The sequence below is a fragment of the Malania oleifera genome, chromosome 2 (genome assembly GCF_029873635.1).
Source record: "Malania oleifera isolate guangnan ecotype guangnan chromosome 2, ASM2987363v1, whole genome shotgun sequence".
NCBI classification, from domain to species: Eukaryota; Viridiplantae; Streptophyta; class Magnoliopsida; order Santalales; family Ximeniaceae; genus Malania; species Malania oleifera.
In genome coordinates this window covers 23,938,509-23,956,296 of record NC_080418.1, presented here as the reverse complement: position 1 = coordinate 23,956,296, position 17,788 = coordinate 23,938,509, and the positions used below count along the sequence as shown (strand labels likewise).

Below are 17,788 nucleotides of genomic sequence, written 5' to 3'. Positions count from 1 at the left end.
TTTGAATATCTCATTGTGCTTTGATATTGAGAAAATTATTTCAGAGATATTCTAAATTTCCATTGGTACAAATCTTTGAAATCCTAAACCGTGATTGAGATTTATCTTTACTTAGTTTCATATATTAGCTTGTTAATATACTCTTGTGCTTGATTGGATATTGACATAAGATTGAGAGTTTAGCACACGTATAACACTGAGCTTATAGTTCCTATCTTGTTGATGTGTATTGATTGATAGTGGTACATATCTACTTGTTGAGAAGCATATTTTCGTGTACGCAAAAATTACATTTGTTGTATTCCAGGCGTGGGCCTGAAGAGGGAGACTAGTTATGTTGAATAGTCTCGAATTGACTTAGATCTGGTTAGGAAAGTTAGGTGCACCATCCTAGTAAGATGCGGTTGTAGGTTTATGTCAGCTCTGTTAATTGATTTGGTTGTAACCGGTGCCGCTCCATTCGTTAAATGAGTGTTAATGGAATCCTTGTACTGGTGAGCCAAGGCGGGGACGTAGGTAGTATTAGCCGAACCCCTATAACATATTTGGTATGAATTTTATTTTCTGTAATTTACTTTCAGCACCTGTATGTTTATATTTATTATTTGAATATTTGATTGGGTGTATAATTACATAGAAAGACCCTAGGTTTGTATAATACTGATTGTTGGATTAGTTGAACCTAAGACAAAATTTAAAATACCCAATTCACTCTCTCTTGGGATTGCACCAAGGGTATCAGTATTAGGATGTCTTATAGCACATCTTGAATAATTCTAAAGAGTCATCTTTTATAAATGAGCATCTCCTATTGTAAAATGTTCATCTAATTATAATGCTCAATTTAATATAGGGCTTCTAACTTTGATATGGGTGTTAAACTATTTGTTCCCTAATTACTCTATCAAACTCTTCAGCAACTATTAAAAAAAAAAAAAAAAAAAAAAAACTTTAAGTAGCTAATTAGATTGCACTTGACCTTGGTCCAATAATGCAAGTTAATTTGAAGACTATGCTAATTTTAAGTACTGAATATAGATTTGGTTGGATTTACAAAAAAATCAATATAATTTTGAGTTACATTTATTTAAACTTACATAAATTTAAATACAAAAACTCTCGATAAAGTAAATACAAAGTTATTAATCATTTTTTAAATATTTTTGTTTGTTTAGGACTTGCATTTGCAGTTTTGATTTATAAAGTATAAGCTATAAAACAAATAAGAAAAGTGACCAATAACTAAGCGCAAGCATCATAATTCTTCGTTATGTATAATTGTGATTTTGACCCATATTTAATTTTAATTATAAATAAGTAATTTTACTTATTTACAATTTTGATTAATTTTTAACACCTTTATGTTTTAGTAATTAATATGAAATATATTAAAATTTAAATTTACACACAACAAACCGACATCACCAACCACTACAACGGGTAGGGATAACAAAATGGGTCGAAATCTAACAGGTGACTTGTAACCCGCTCGTTTTAATCGAATTTAAATTTAGCATAAACTTATCCATTTATAAAATGGATCAATTCGAACTCGACTCGTTTATTAAACAGGTTAGGCGGGTTCAGGTTGGTTCACTCATCAGGTGACTTGTGTATGACCCATTTAAAAATTAAATGAATGAGTGTTTAAAAAAAATGTCATTTTATATGAAATATTTAAAATCTTTTAAATTATAATAAATTATTTTTTTGAAGGAATAACCTATTTATGGCCTATTTATTAAATGGATGAATTTTAATTTACATAATAATCATCCGTTAATAAATTAATCTATCCAAATTTGAAACCGTTTACTTCCAACCTTTTTATGATATACTCGAACTCACTCCGTTGACCTGATTTGCCACCCCTAACAACGGCTTAATGTTTGTTGGGGCGGGTTCGGTCCAGCCGGAATTCTGATAGCCGGCACTCTCATACGTAGGCCCGGACAAAACCGGACCGGTTTCCAAGCGGTCAGAGCTGGCTTGTGTTGAGACTGGAGACCTTATATGAGACGGTTTCTTGAGCAGAGGGAAAACGAGAGCGCTTGTTCCTAACTGTGTTTCTTCCCCAAATTCCTTCCTCAAAAGAGATCTCTCATCTTTCACCAAATCCGGAAATGATGGTACGTAGCGAAGGAGAACTGATCATTATTCTATCTATTTCACTTCGGATCCTTGGCTGAGTTATTGATTTTTTTTTTTTTTTTTGCAGTCGATTGATTCCACCAAAGCGCAGTCCAGCTTACTATGCTCCGAAGCTGATTCTCAGAGAACTCTGTCTCTCTCTCTCTCTCTCTCTCTCTCTCTCTCTACAGTCATTACGCATGCGCAGATGCGCCATTGCAACCTAGCCTTGGCCTAGGGCCAGTTAGGGCAAATTGTAATATACCATACATGAAGTGGGAGTTTTGAAAGTTCTAATATTGCCCTTGATGCTTATTTTCGTGCAGGTATCCATATGTTACTGGCACATCTGTGGTCGCTATCAAGTACAAAGATGGAATTCTGATGGCTGCTGATATGGGCGGTTAGAACACCAAAAGTTTCTTTTTATTGTTTTTTAATTGGAGAAATTACAATTTTATTTGTCCTGAACTGAAGAAAAAGGAAAAAAGTACTGCCAGAAAACGGAATGAAAATGAACAAAAAAGCCCATAATGATCTTGAGTGGCAAACTAATCCTTTATCTTCAGCTGCTGAACATCGGCATTAGTTTAATATTCAAAGTTTAATATCCTTTTTACTTTGCTAATTCTCTGTTTCTTTCTGGAGAGCATTTCTTATACTCCATCCATGTAATTATGTATTTCATTAATAGCTCGTTCTGTTATCAAAAACATGTGAAAGCTCGCTGGTGGATTCTTGCATTCCTGTACTACCCTAGATAGTAAAGGCAAGAGTTCCCTGCTAGTTTTTTATATAATTAGATTCAAATTATTCCCTTTTAGGTGTAACATAAATCAGATCAATCCTTACTGCAAATCAACTCCAATCTGTGCTCTTTGAAGAACTTGAATCTGCATATGCTTTGAAAACTGACATCTGATGAATGATACATATTATGGTATGTAGTATCATTCAATATTTCAGAACTTCTATGTGTTGCTTCTGTGCAGCATTGCTAACTTGGGAATTAAGGTTACATTCGGTTCGTTGATTGTCTATTCAACTTTGGGAATGGTCATGGATTATTAAAATTTTTTGCATTGTCATTTACTTTATGATGACAAAACATGTATTTCATTTGTAAGCTATGAAATTATATATTAAATACTCTATTCCTAGGAATAGATATTCTGTGAAGTAAATGTAACATAAATGTTTTGAGTTGTCTGGAAAATTTGGAAATTCTAATATGCATTTGGAAAATGTGGGAAATCCTCACAGAACATAATATAACCTACTTTCATGTTCTGTGAATGCTGTGGTCCCCTTCTTCAAGCACTGCTATCTTAGCTTGCTCTCCAGTAGTTGAATAATAAATGATCCTTCTAATGATAGTTATCTAGTAAGGGTGCAAATTTATCCCACCATAAGTGTTTATTCAATAACCCAGAATATGCTTTTACTGCTTTTATTGGAAACTGGTCTTATTTTCAAAAGCTTCTTTCGAGTCCATGTGCTCTTTGCTGTTGCATTCCCAAATGCGAAATTCATTCCTTTCAGCATATGTTTATTTAGAGGCAACACCAATTGACCCATTTAGGATAAAAACTTAAGCCAAAGATTCCTCAAGGCATGTGCTATGTATTGTTCCTAAAACTTTCTTAAGCTCAAATTTTCCCGTGATTTTGCCATGTAGATGTCATTCTAGCAAGTTGAGCACTGGTTCCTTTGTTGCTGACTCCTTTCCAAAGAAAAGCATTACAAATTCTTTCAACTTCAGATTCTGCTTTTTGGAGGTGAATAAACATAGAGCACCAGAAAGTTTTGATGCTAAAAATCATGGATGGATAAGTTATAATACCAGCAATGGTTAAGGGCCTGCTTATTCATTGAAAAAAATTTTCATTTCCTTTTTAGAGTTTTCATCTCCACTTGTGGTTCCTTTTTCTGTGGAAAAATTTGAAAGCATAGCAAATGCATTGATTTGTTGAAAATGAAGAATTATTTATTAAAATAATATGGAGTAAAAGATGGTACGTGGGTGGTGTGTGGATGGTGATGTTGGTGGCGGAGGACATGGTTGTGGTGATGGTGGTGGCGGTGATGAATGGAGGTGTTGGTGTTGGCAATGGAACAACAATAGCTACAAGCTTTTGTAGTGGTGGTGTTTGTGGTACGTGGTAGATGAAGGGACTAATGGCCCTCCTGTGTAATACTTTTGCTTGGAGAAGTAACCTCCTAGAGAGCAGAAAACAATTCTAAGCTACATCTAAAGTTGGGGCTGTAGTCAATGTTGGGGTGGTGATGCATGTATGAACTCGGTTGATGCAATTTTTGAGGGAAAACACAAGGCTCGCAATACAAAAATAAAAATTATTGAATAGTTGGGTAAAATTGATTATTCACAATGATAAGTCTCCCTTTATTTATTATAATATATGTCAAATTCATTCCAATGACCATAGTACCTTTACTAAGTCATCCATACGAACATAACACTAGCACATGCTAATAATGCTAAATGACCAAAATAACCATTAGGTCTCCGCCTCAAGCTGGAGCATATATATCATGTGCTTCTAGCTTGTTACAAATGAATTTAACACAAGCACAACCCAAGGTGTAAGTAATAAATTAGCAAATTGCTCGGACTTCACATGAGTGGTTGTAATGACTTTAATGTGTTTTGTTTGCTTATGGAAGACCAGATTGGAGGTAATATGAGTAGTATGTTGGTTATCACACATCAATTGCATAGACTGAGAATGTGAAAACCTATTCCTTCCAACATGTTTTCAATCAAACAAGTCCACATGTAGTGTGAGCCATGATCCTATACTCTGACTCAACCAAGGTTGTTATAATCGGGATTCTAAGTGGGATCGTTGGAGGGGTTTGCAGGATCGAATCGTAGAATTGGATCGAGAATCGTAAGATTATACTTTCAATGTAAAATAAAAATTTAAAAAATATATATGTGGAACTTTATGACAAGTTTTAAGACTAAAAACTTGGTTAGTAACTTAGTAAGTATAAGAAGTTAAAAATATAATAAAAACAATAAAAAGAAGAAAAAGAAGAAGAGCAAGAAAAGGAGAAGAAGAAGGAGAAAAACAATGCTCACTATTGAGTCTTTCAAGAAGCAAAAAAACCTGTTTCAAAGCATGCCTCTGCAGCTCTGATCGGCCTGCTGGCTTGGTTTTTTTCTTGGCTGCTGCTGATCAAACAAGAACTTTGTGTTGAATAGGACTGACGTGTTCTTGTCGAGCACCAAAGAAGGAAGAGCACAGAGGACTGAGGGCTTAGTTTTTGTTGAACCCTAGGAACTCTGGTGGTTGAACACCAAAGAATTGTTGATCAAACAGCAAGACCGCTAGCTGCTGCTGATCAAACGCTGGTCACTAGATGGAGGACTCTCTAGTTGTCGAACAGGAGAGAAATTCAGTTGTTAGGTTGTTGAATCTCAATGAGTAGAGGACTGAGGCGTCGAACTCCAGGGAAGTCGGGTGCATATTCTGCTGAATTTGTTCATTGATGGGAGTCTGGGAGCCATTTTGCCCTAGTTCTAGAAGACTTTGGACCCAACATAAACCTTTTTAAGGTTTTTAGGCAAATAAAAACATGTATTGAGCCACATTATTGAAGCTCGAAAAGGGAAAAAAATCACAAACTAGGTAATAGAGTCTGTGCGATTTGACTTATGATTCTACGATTCTACCACAATTCTACTTGATTCCGATTTTTGTTGCGACTTGGATCGTTTGGGTGAATCTGGATCATAGAATCGTATGATCCTACGATCCAGATCGCGAGCTTAATAACCATGGACTTAGCACTTGACCTAGCTAATATAATCTTTTTCTTACTACTCCGATAAATCAAATTACCACAAACAAATTTACAAGACCAGGTTGTGGATCTTTTGTTGAAAGGGGATTTGGTCCAACCTGTGTATGCATATCTTAGAGTATAATTGTGAACCAAATCGTGGTATAAGAGATCTCTTCCGCTCCCATATGCATCGCTGAGATATCTCAAGATTCAAATTACTACATCCCATTGATTTGTTTTCATAACATAAATAAATTGACTTAACACTTTTTTTGAGAGATATATTTGGTTGAGTAACTATGAGATAATTGAACTTTCTAACAAGTCTCTGTTATCGTCCTGGGTCAGGCAACATATCACCCTTGTTTGGCAGTTACTGTTATGATTCATAGGTGTTTGAACAAGTTTGGGTCCCAACAATCAAGTCTCATTTAAACGATCAAAAACACGCTTCCTTTGTGACTAGACGGTTTTTGTACTAAATCTCGATACTTCTATACCCAAAAAGTACTTCAATGATCCTAAGTCCTTGGTTTGAAACTTAGTTTGTAGGAAATGCTATAGACCCTAGATACCTTGATCATCATCACCAGTAATCACAATATCATCCATATACACAATAAGCAAAATCCTACTGGATGAAGTGTGATGATAAAATGTAGAGTGATCTACCGCACACTACGTGAGGCCTAAACCAAGTTCTACAACACTGAGTTAACCAAACCACGCTTTAGGATGTTATTTTAACCATATAATGATTTCTTTAGCAAGCACACTAAGCTTGACACCCCTTGAGTAAAAATCCCAGTTGGTTGCTTTGTATAGACCTCCTTAGATAATTCTGTGGGAAGGTGTTCTTCCTGAGCAACAAACTAGTTGGTTGATATGTATATACCTCCTCATATAATTGTGTAGGAAAACATTCTTCACATATAACTGATGTAGCTAAGGATATGAATAAACATATCGAGGCAAGTTTGGCGATAAGGGAGAATGTGTCTAAATAATTCAAAGTTTCAAAACATACTTCTAAGTATATCCCTTAGCAACAAAGCGGGCCTTCAACTGAGCTATGGAACCATCGGAATTGACCTTCACGACAGCCTTACCACATGGTTTTTAGGTGGAAGAGGTACCAACTACCAAGTATTATAATCTTGTAGCGCATGCATCTCTTTGATCATTATCCTTCACCCCCATAATGGAATAGGGCTTCAAAAAAAGATTTTGGAAGAGTAGCAAAAGATCTGTGCTAACAAAATAGTAATATGAGGTTGACAAGAAGTCATTGTAAACAAAAGTAGAGATTGGACGTTGGGTACTAGTGCATTTATCTTTTCAAACAATAATAGGAGGATCAACATCTTGGGAAATATGATCATCTGATGAGGGAACGAGAGGCATAGAAGTGGAAGCTATAGGAGGCTCTCCTCCTTTGAGTTGTGTGTACACGTGCAAATTGGGATAATCCAGGCGACAAGAAGAACTCAAACTGGATGAAATTTGTAGAGGACTGGGCGAAGATTTTAGGTTAAGATCTGGAAGGCTACCTTTAGGGCTGCAATCAAGCTGATCTTTAGCATGTCCAGGTTTGTTTAAAATTGAGCTCGAGTAGTGCAACCTTGCTTTTGTTCAGCTCATTTATTAATTGAGTTTAAAACGAGCCTAAACGAGCCAAGGCTATTCTTATTAAAAATTTGATCATATATTAATGAACTTTAAGATTAAATCTAAAATTGCTCATTGATATAAACAAACAAATGGTTCAATTCATTTAAAAGATAACGTTAATATTTTAATTGTGTTTAACTATCTTATGTCATTAAAAAAATTTAAAAGATAAATAAAACTATGTGATTAGTGAATAGTGATGACTAAAGGGAAAATATATTTAAATATATATATATATATATATGTAAAATAATATCAATTTAAAATAAACTCTAAATTCAAATATATAAAAATTAAGGAGCCTCCTAAAGTAGATAGGAAAATATATTTTTGGTCGTATATAGTAAAAAATTAATGAACTCATGTCATTACTTAATTTTGGGCCTATTAAACAAGCCTATTATTTGTGTTTTTAATCAATCCAAATTGTCAGCTAGTTAAACGAGCTAGCTTGTGAGTTTAACGAGTCAAGTATCATCTAGCTCAGGCTTTACTTTTGTTTAGTTTTCGAGCTCAAAATTGAAGTACGTGTTCGACTCATTTATCTTAATGAATGAGCTTGAACGAGCTATTATCGAGCCGAACATCGAGTAACTTGTGACCTGCTTGGCTCATTTGCAGCCTAGCTGCTTATGAAGGTCAATGAACTCAAGGAATCAAAATAGTATGTTGTAGACTCAAAAAGGTGATATTAACACAAAGAAAGAATAGACTAGGAAAACGACATTTGATAGCACAAGGATCCAACTTATCCTTTTTTGTACTTAATTGATGGACAAAGAACACACAACTGAATATTTGGAGGAAGTGAGAAGAAAGGAGCTTTTTGGGAAAATAATGAAATTTGGGATTTTATCACTAAGGAGAGAGGATGACATTTTATTGATGAGACACCAAGTAATGAACACAGCATCACTCCAAAAAACTTTGGGCACATTCGTTTGATACAATTGCGTTCGAATGACTTCGAGAATATGTTGGTTCGCTTTGTAACCATATTTTGTTGTGTGTGGCACAAGATGACTAATGGATCATCATCATACCAGAGTTAGTCATACAGGTAGTGAATTGAGTAGTGAAGTACTCAGCATTATCACTATGAAAAATTGGGGCATATCAAATTGAGTCTTTGTTCAATAACAGGCAAAAAAAAAAAAAAAAAAAAAAAAAAAATAGAGAAAAAAAAAGAAAAATCAAAGTGATATTTTGTTAAATACAACCTAGTCATTTTGGGGCAGTTGTTGACAAATGTAACAAAGCACTAAACGTCAGGATGGACTAACTTGAATTTATTGACTTAGGAAGCAAAGGGAACGCAATGATGCTTTTCTAATTGATCAAATTCATAATCAAGATTAGATGAAGAACTCAAAGTAGGAACTAGATGATTTAACTTTTTCAATGATGGATGACCTAGGCCACAATGAATTTGATGTGGTGCAGCAGCAGCCCTGCAGGCAAGAGGAGAGAGTGACTCAAAGTAGTAAAGTCCACCAGCCTCATGTCCCGTGCCTATCATATTCCTCATCTTTAGATCTAGACTAACAAAGAGTCAGGAAAGAAGGTTACATAACTATTTAGAGACTTTGTAATTTTATTAACATACATGAGATCAAAGGGGAATTGAGGAATGTACAAACAGAAGAAAGAGAGATAGAGGGAGTAGGATTTACTGTACCTATCCCCTTAACTGTAATAGTGGACTCATCAGTAAGGGTAACTTGAGGTAGATTTTTAGAATACTGGAGGGCAAAAAAGAAGTTGGTGACACCTATTCTATATATTCAGTTGCAGCAGAGTTGATAACCCAAGGATTAGTGGGAGAGATACCAGACATTCAGACTGTAGGATAACCTTTCTAAGCACAAGATGCAATGTGATGAGATGCTTGTTAGGATGCCTGATACTGATGAGGGGAACACACATTTGGGATTTGGGGATTCCATTCTAATACACACACAACCTCGATACAGCAGCTAATCATAAATACACAGTGAAGAACATGCTTTTGGAATTCTTGAACTCCCTCCCAACACGCACAACCTTCGACAACTGGAGCAGACCAAAAACACACAACAAACGAATCACGAACACAGCAAATACCACTGTTTCAGGCCCCAATGAACTCCATAGACATTGACAAACAGCTTTGGGAAGTATCAAACAATCATTCCCTGGGTGCCGCACATGAGCAACTTTAAAGATGAGATCTTTGGACAAAGAAACATATCCAAAAACTTCAGTAATATGTTTATAGAAGGATTTAAACATTGCTGGAGGAATTTTCAGGCCAGAAACAGGCCTGAAATAACCTTTATGTGCTGGCGCATGGGGTCAGCCCTGGTTGCCTTCGACCAGCGTGTGAGGGCACGTGGGAGGATCTTTGGTGATGGGATTTCAGTATGGGGCAGATTGGCAATGTCTGTGGGTGGCTGTGGTGTTGGTTTTGCAAAATCTATGGTGTTCCTAAACTGGTAGTGTCATCTGGAAATTTCTGAGGACTGCTTTGGATTCTGGATGTTTTTAAGGCCTATGGTGGTGCTTTAAATTCCCCTATGATGGTAGCCATGCAGCGGATTTAGTGTTTGGGGCTTCAGCTTTGATGGTGGCTGTGGCAATTAAGGTTTTAGGTCTGCTCTGACACCATGTTAAAAAATTGAGTAAAATGGAAGACCTAATCACGATAGGTCTCTCCTCTTTTTATGATAGATGTCAACACATTCCAATGACCATAATACCCTTACCCATGCTTATGAACATAAACACTAGCCCCTGCTGATAATGTTAAATGACCAAAAGAATCACTAACAAGAATCAAAGTCTTTCAGAGAGGCAAGTGTTGATTTAGGTATAATCCCAAGAGAGGGGGTGAATTGGGTATTTTAAAATTCTTTGAACCTATTTACCCTTTAATCCCTATTTGTATATTTAACAAATCAATTGTAGGGATTTATGACTGAATTAAATTTATTTTATCAATAAGTTCTTTTTACCCAATTGTGTGTAGAGTTATTCACCATACACATGCAATATGAATAATAAAATGTAGTACAGAAAGTAAAAAGTTAAGGGAAGAGAGAAGACAAACACAATTTTACGAGGTTCAACCAACTCGGCCTACGTCTTCGCCTTGAGCAACCCATTCAAGGATTTCACTATAATCTCTGCTCCTTAAATTGGGACGGAACTTTCCTTACAATCCGCTGCTTACAAGAGGTACAATTCCCTCCTAATTCGCTGCTTACAAGAGATACGACTCTCTCCTCAACCCCAGTTCACAAGCCGAACCGTGAATACAATGTAATCTATAAAACACTCAAAATTGCTTCCAAAAAAGTTAGTGAGTACAATTCAAATTCCTAATACATAATCATATGATGAAACTTGAAGCTCAGAATGAATGTAACGATATAATCGTTATATGCAAGAGTATGATTCACTAATGTTCCCTTTTCTTAAATCTCCCAAAAAATATTTATATAAATCAATACTTTGGAGAACTTAGGTTAAATCTTTGAATACAAAAACAGCTTTGAAGATTGCAAAGATTTGAAACACACTTTGTCAAAAACAATATTTCTCTTAAGATTTCAATCTCAATGTGATCTTGGTAATATTTGACTTAATGTGTATATATATATATATCAAAATAATGAAAATACCAAAGATCAAAAACTTAATATAAGATTTTCAGAAAATATCCTTCAATATATATATATATATAGTTATGCACTTCTAAGGATATCTAATCAAATAGTTTAGAAGTATCCAAAATATCAAGTCTTTAATTAAGAACACACTTGAATGATAACTCTTTAATCAATGGCCAAAGAAAAACTTTTTCAAGTAACGAACTAGTCAAATACACTCTGTATATTGTATATGAAAATTCAATATCAATCTTCTCTAATGATATTCAATAACTGATGATGGTATGAGAATATCTTGAAAACACTAAATGGATTAACCAAACCTCAATATCAAGTTGAAATCAAGATGTATAAGTGAGATCTCTTTTGGTTTTCTGAGTTTATTTGCCCAAGGCAAATGAATATAGGTTGGAGTGCAAGCAATCGTATAGTAGTACGTTCAAAGTTCTCAATTCTCTTTCAAAAGGTGTTCTCTTTTCTTCTCGTTGATCTTGGCTTACACACTAGGGTTTATATATTCAGTATATATAGGTATCTTGCCCTTAGAATAGATCTCAACTGTTGGATAAAAAAAATCTCGCAAGTTCTCTTAATAAAAATTAAATTTTTAAGTTTTCCTGCAAATTCTGGCGACTGAGGTCGATGGCTGGGGCGACTGAAGTTCCTTAAAGTTTCGAAAAAATAACCTGGACACAGGGTTAGGTGACTGAAGTAGGGTTCAGGCTCCTGAAGTGACGAGTTCAGGCGCCTGAAGTTCCAAGTTCAGGCGACCGAAGTGCCTTGGTCAGATTCTGTGTTTCACCATTAATTCTTCAGGCTACTGAACTTAATTTTCAGGCTTCTGAAGAAATTCTTTAGGCGACTGAGGTTAAGTTCAGGCTACCGAAGTGGCCATTTCTTAAATTTTTTTTTGCTAGTTTAAAATTCTGCTTTGCTCTCCTTCTTGGATCTTTTATAAAAATACTTTGCAGGGTTCTAAAACTATTTCTAAGTCCATGAATGTCCCCTAATGATGTTCATGAAATGCATGAGTCCTAAAGTCATTCTAGGGTATATGTTGAGCCTCAAATTAAATCATATGAAAATGTAAATACATGAGTTCTAAGTACCCAATCCCATGACGTTCTTGAACTTTGTCGCTTGCATCTTGATTCTCGTATTCTTTGAGTTCCATGGATCTTACCAAGATATGTATACTTTATTTTATGGCTTCCATGACTCGTTATCCTTTTGTGTATGCTTAATATAGTTCATGTTCACAAACTCAATGCACAGATCAAATATCAAGTGATTTGTCATTATCAAAACCGGATTGGACTCGTAGAGTCAACAGCAAGCACTTGTTAACTCTATTATCCAAGATTTTGGTGATGCATTTATAAAGGATATTGCAACAAGACACGGGGTCTAAATTCACATTTTGACGAGATTAGGAACTTTTGGAACAAATGTTTAAAGGGGTCTAACCTCTTTCATGGCTGTCCATGAAAGCTTGTTCCTATACCCAATGGTAAAAGTGTTTCACTCAATTAAATATGAAGGTGACAAACCTAAGTCATGGTAACAACCCCTCCAAATGTGCAGGTAAGACTCTGCCGTCATGCCCTCCCCATATCTTGATATAGCTTGGGAGCTTTGTGCACTGGATTTTGCGTTCTTTCGTAGGTTTTGGGGATCATTGGTAAATGTATTCAAATTTTATCCATGTGGATTTGAGGTACAAATACTAGTGTGGACATTTAGACATTCTAACGTCTCTCATGGGGAATCTAAGGGTCTGAAACCTTCCTCGAATACTTTAATATCAAACTTCCAATTTTACTTGAAATGCATATTGGAAATAAATTTATATTGAATTTCATAAAGGACTAGTCTAGAGGCCATTGTCTAGTGCAATGATAAATCTCTCGAGCCATCAAGGCAATGTGTGCCCTGTTGAATGCTGCCACTTCATACAAAAGTGATAGAAGTTAGGGTTTATACTCCTAGGTCCTTCATTTGGTGGGAAAATAACTGCAGTAGAAATTTATTAATTTAACTTGTCTCGCTAGATGAAACTTTGTTGAGAATAGGAACAATCACAAGTGAATGTTTGTCTTTTAAGAAAAGGATATGCTGATTATAGAATTCAAAAGGAATAATTTACTTATGCTTCTTTCAATAGGAGGAACAAATTATTTGATCTGCACTTTAGAAAGAACACTGAATTTTTAAAAATAATTTTAAAATTCTGTATATATGATTTTTTGTCTTTTTTTTTTCTTCCATTTTTCTTTCCTTAAAGTAGCTTCTTTGTCACATAATGTTTTTTTTTTAGTTCTTATTATCAGTGAGTTCATTACAAATTTTCTCTGCATGTCAGTGGCGCGTGTCTTCTAAGCTTCTTTAAGAACATCTGCTTTTGCATGTGTTTCTATTATGGTTATTAAACCTGAACTGGACTGGCCAGTCGGACTGGGATTGATCTGACCCAGCAGCTTGGCTGGTCCGGGCATGGACAAGAACTCGATCTTTTCAGAACCCGAGTCATCTCGGTTGACTTGGTGCGAGTTGGTCTAAACCAGGCAAACTCAGTGGGTCAGCTGAGTTGACCAAGTAAGCAAAGCATACTAAAATAAATAATTCATGGCACAAGCAGTTAACCCTGCACACTGAGATGAGAAATGTAGTATGCCACCTGGAAGCCGACGCTCTGTTTTATAAGACAGGATATATTATATTTGAGTACTTTCCTTTTTAAAATAAATCATTAGATCAATATTTATATTAAATTATTTTTATATAAATAGATATGTATACAATATAAAAAAATTATGTAATATTTTATAATAACGTTACCGGTTTGACAATTGGGTTGACCACCGGTCCAACAGGCGACCTACCTGGTGAGCTCACTGGGTTGGTCAGGTTTTAAAACTATGGTTTCTATCATTATCTTGGTTGCCTTTCTTGAATTTCCTAGTGATTTGTTTCACAAATACCTTGTCTTCTCCAATATTTTGCTCTTATGATTGGAATATGTGTTGTGCATACTTCTGCTAGGCACACAGGGCAATTCATATACTGTTTTATTGCATAGGTTATGCAGGGGACTATATAGTGCACAGGACAATTCATGCACAGTACCAACTTATTTACTTCATAAACAATATTTCCATTTCCTGGCCTAACATATGTCTTGATTTCTGAATATTGTTACATAGGCATTGTGTTTTGATCATTTGAATCACATTGTTAGGTTCCTATGGGTCTACTCTGCGTTATAAGAGTGTGGAGCGGATGAAGCCGGTGGGAAAACATTCTCTTCTTGGCGCAAGTGGAGAAATAAGTGATTTCCAGGAGATTTTACGCTATCTTGATGAGCTTATGTAAGTTTTTTCTTTATTATTTTTATTTATTTATTTATTTTTTGGGTGGGTCATTGATTAATTTGAATGAATATGCGTAGAAATAAACAAATGGTATGCAATAGCATTCCCCTCCCTCACATTTTTTTCTCTTTTATGAATGTGTGCATCATATGCTAGTTCTGACAAGCTATTGTTTGTTCTGGTTATCTGTTATTTGCAGCTTATATGATAACATGTGGGATGATGGGAACTCTTTGGGACCTAAAGAAGTTCACAACTATTTGACTCGGGTGATGTATAATAGGCGTAACAAATTTAATCCGCTGTGGAATTCCCTGGTTCTTGGTGGGGTGAAAAATGGACAGAAGTATCTTGGCACGGTAGTATTTGCTTACCTTTTCTGTTTGTCTGGATGCTTATCAATGAGCTATGGTGTTCCAAATATGTGACTAAAGGCTGCTAACTCTGGTCTGCATCCAGGTAAGTATGATTGGTGTGCATTTTGAAGACAATCATGTGGCAACAGGGTTCGGAAACCATCTTGCACGCCCAATACTTCGTGATGAGTGGCATGAAAACTTAAGCTTTGAAGAAGGCGTTAAGTTACTTGAGAAATGCATGCGTGTGCTTTTGTATCGTGATAGGTCTGCTGTAAACAAGCTTCAGGTTTGCTTTATTCTCTACATAATTTGCGTCACTGGTTCATTGGTAACATTCTTGACAAATAATCTTTATTAAGGTCATATTTCAATTTCTCGATATACAGCCTGTGTAAATGCTTCTATGTACCCCAACTTGCATCATTTGTTAATTGTTATATTCGTAGACTTAATTTACACTGGCATTTAAAATTCTGATTGAAAACTTGAATTTCAACAGGTGATTTGAGACCTTTTTTAAGGTTAACATGGCTGTTGCACCATTTTAAGTATTTTTTATTTCAATTTTTAAGAATTTTAATTTGAATGACATTTTTTTTTTTCAGATTTAACTTTATTTTGGGATATTTTCAGTTTAAAATTTATCTTAGTTATGCTTGTTATCAACAACCAAATCACATCTCTCTCCCCCTTTCTCTCCCATCCCATTCCTTTCTCTCCTCCCTAGCCCCCTTCCCCCTGGCAAGAAAAAAAAAATTACTCTATTTCCTTTGTTGATTTAGTGTTCAATTAACATTTGGCAAACATGGTCCAGAATTATTGTGCTTTCCAAATCCTCAATCAAGTTTGTTTTGTGTAATGTGTGACTAATCCGTCTTTTCCCCTTTTCTTTCTTTTCAAATTTTAGAATAAGGGAGGGAGGAAAGAGAAAGAATAAAAGTGGATTCAACTTCAGTAAAATTTGGGTTCAGACTCAAATTGAATTAATTAATAATAAAATTAATTAATAATACAGTAAAGGGAGAATGGAAATGTAAATGTGGATCTGGCTAGAGCAACAGTATAATATAAGATAAATAAAATACTGTCTTGTAAATGGAACTTTAACTACAAAAAAAAATTAAATAGTTGTCCAGGTAGTGTTTTGCTTTGATGCATTTGGTCGTCTCAGTCTGCTTTTATTAATTTAGAGGCACGGTATACAATTTTCACAGCTCATGCCCAAGTGGTCATTTTGCTGTGCAAGGATAACCCACATTTGTATAAGTTGAATTGTTGCCTGTGACTGGAAGTTGAATTTATATATGCTGTGAAGTGGGAGTAGTCTCATTAACTCCAAAATTTGGAAATTGCAGATAGCAAAAATTACAGAAGAGGGTTTAACAATTTCTCAACCATACTCGTTGAAGACTTTTTGGGGATTTTCTGCCTTCCAGAATCCAACTGTGGGCGCTGAGGGATCTTGGTAGTTGGGTTACTGCACTGCAGATATGGTTACATACTTGGAGAACATAAAACAGCTAAGCAGGATCAAAAATGAAAATTCAGCGAATTTTATGTTAATTTAGATCGATTATGGTGCAATTGACTAATTTGTTTGATGACTAAACTTGTATGTTTTGAATTTCAATTCTGAATTATGGTTATTTTTATTTTGTTTTGGTTTCCAAGTTGCTCATCTGCCCACTTGAACATCAAAATAGAGACCATTGTTTTGGATTGCGTTACTTGTTTTTTGCACGTGCATGCCCCACTAATCTGCCATTTGATGTTTTCGACCATTTGTCATTCTGCAGATCTAGATTTTTCCTCTTAGTTATTGTTGGTTTGATCGAAGCATTGCATCCTTATGAGTACCTGCCGATGCTTTTGTTTATGCTACATTTTTGTTTTCCATCTACAGCACTGAAATCAAGAGTAGTCTATGATGCGTTCTTGCTAGGTTGTCCATCAATCTTCCCAGTCCAATGAAATGGAACTTGTCAATTTGCAAAACCATTTTCTGCTTTGATGGACTTGGCATTGTTGTTGGGAGCATTGAGTTTTGTCCAAACCAAATCTAAGTTCTATCGGAACTCCAAGGTTGTGTGTGATAGTGTGAATTTTTGACTTTGGATTTAAATTTTATATGAATTTGGATGAAATTCAATGTAAATGTTGTGTATCATTTTCTTTAAATTCACACATATCTGTTTGAAATCTAATCTCTGTGACACACACACACACACACGCACACGGTGCCTATAGATGTTCCAAGTGGGGTTGCGGTGAGTGAAATTTCAGCAATTTATTAGGTCAAGTTCTATCATTTTTAATTATTAATGGGATATTGCCGTTTTCTGTCCTACGTTGTTTTGGCTACAAATGAAACGTTTACCACTAAAAAGAAAGAAGACTTGGGATGCTCCAGGAGGGGGAATGTTTCTGTGCCCCATCTAATAGAATGGTGTCATGTGATTTATGTGATTTTACAGGGTATATTAGTGGGACAGGGACGGGGGACGCACACAAGACACCGCATGAGCAATGCAGAAATAATTAGAAATACTTGTGAATAATAAGATACATGTGCCTAATATTCATTAGGGCGTCCTCGGGCCATAAGGCTTTCCGCCTTTGTGAAAGGAGAGGATCATTATAGCATACGTAGTCTTATCCCTATTTTTATGTAAAAAAATCTATTTCCGAACCCATGATTGGTCACAAAGGAGCAATTGCCTTGTATTCATTCAATTTTTAAAATTAAACTAATTTCATGTATGATAAGTTCTGTTGAAATACTATGGCAATGAGG

At 35.4% G+C, this 17,788-nt stretch overlaps 1 protein-coding gene across 2 annotated transcripts; it reads left to right on the top strand.

The window, feature by feature from the left end:
* The first annotated feature begins 1,862 nt into the window (after nucleotides 1-1,862).
* On the top strand, nucleotides 1,863-16,721 carry LOC131149859 (proteasome subunit beta type-4). Of its 2 annotated transcripts, none has more exons than XM_058100636.1 (7): nucleotides 1,863-2,129; nucleotides 2,219-2,283; nucleotides 2,457-2,533; nucleotides 14,503-14,632; nucleotides 14,835-14,994; nucleotides 15,095-15,280; nucleotides 16,350-16,721. In XM_058100636.1, the coding sequence occupies exons 1-7, from the start codon at nucleotides 2,124-2,126 to the stop codon at nucleotides 16,461-16,463; spliced, it is 738 nt and encodes a 245-aa protein (XP_057956619.1). In that variant the 5' UTR covers nucleotides 1,863-2,123; the 3' UTR covers nucleotides 16,464-16,721. The 2 variants fall into 2 exon arrangements, with proteins under 2 accessions (XP_057956619.1, XP_057956618.1); XM_058100635.1 differs by having other exon boundaries at nucleotides 14,835-14,997.
* The last annotated feature ends 1,067 nt before the right edge of the window (nucleotides 16,722-17,788 follow it).

Excerpts from the sequence above, each read along its gene's own strand:
- LOC131149859 (XM_058100635.1), top strand. Across the intron at positions 2,534-14,502 it reads GATGGCTGCTGATATGGGCG|GTTCCTATGGGTCTACTCTG; the intron begins GTTAGAACACCA and ends TCACATTGTTAG. Across the intron at positions 14,998-15,094 it reads AGAAGTATCTTGGCACGGTA|GTAAGTATGATTGGTGTGCA; the intron begins GTATTTGCTTAC and ends GTCTGCATCCAG.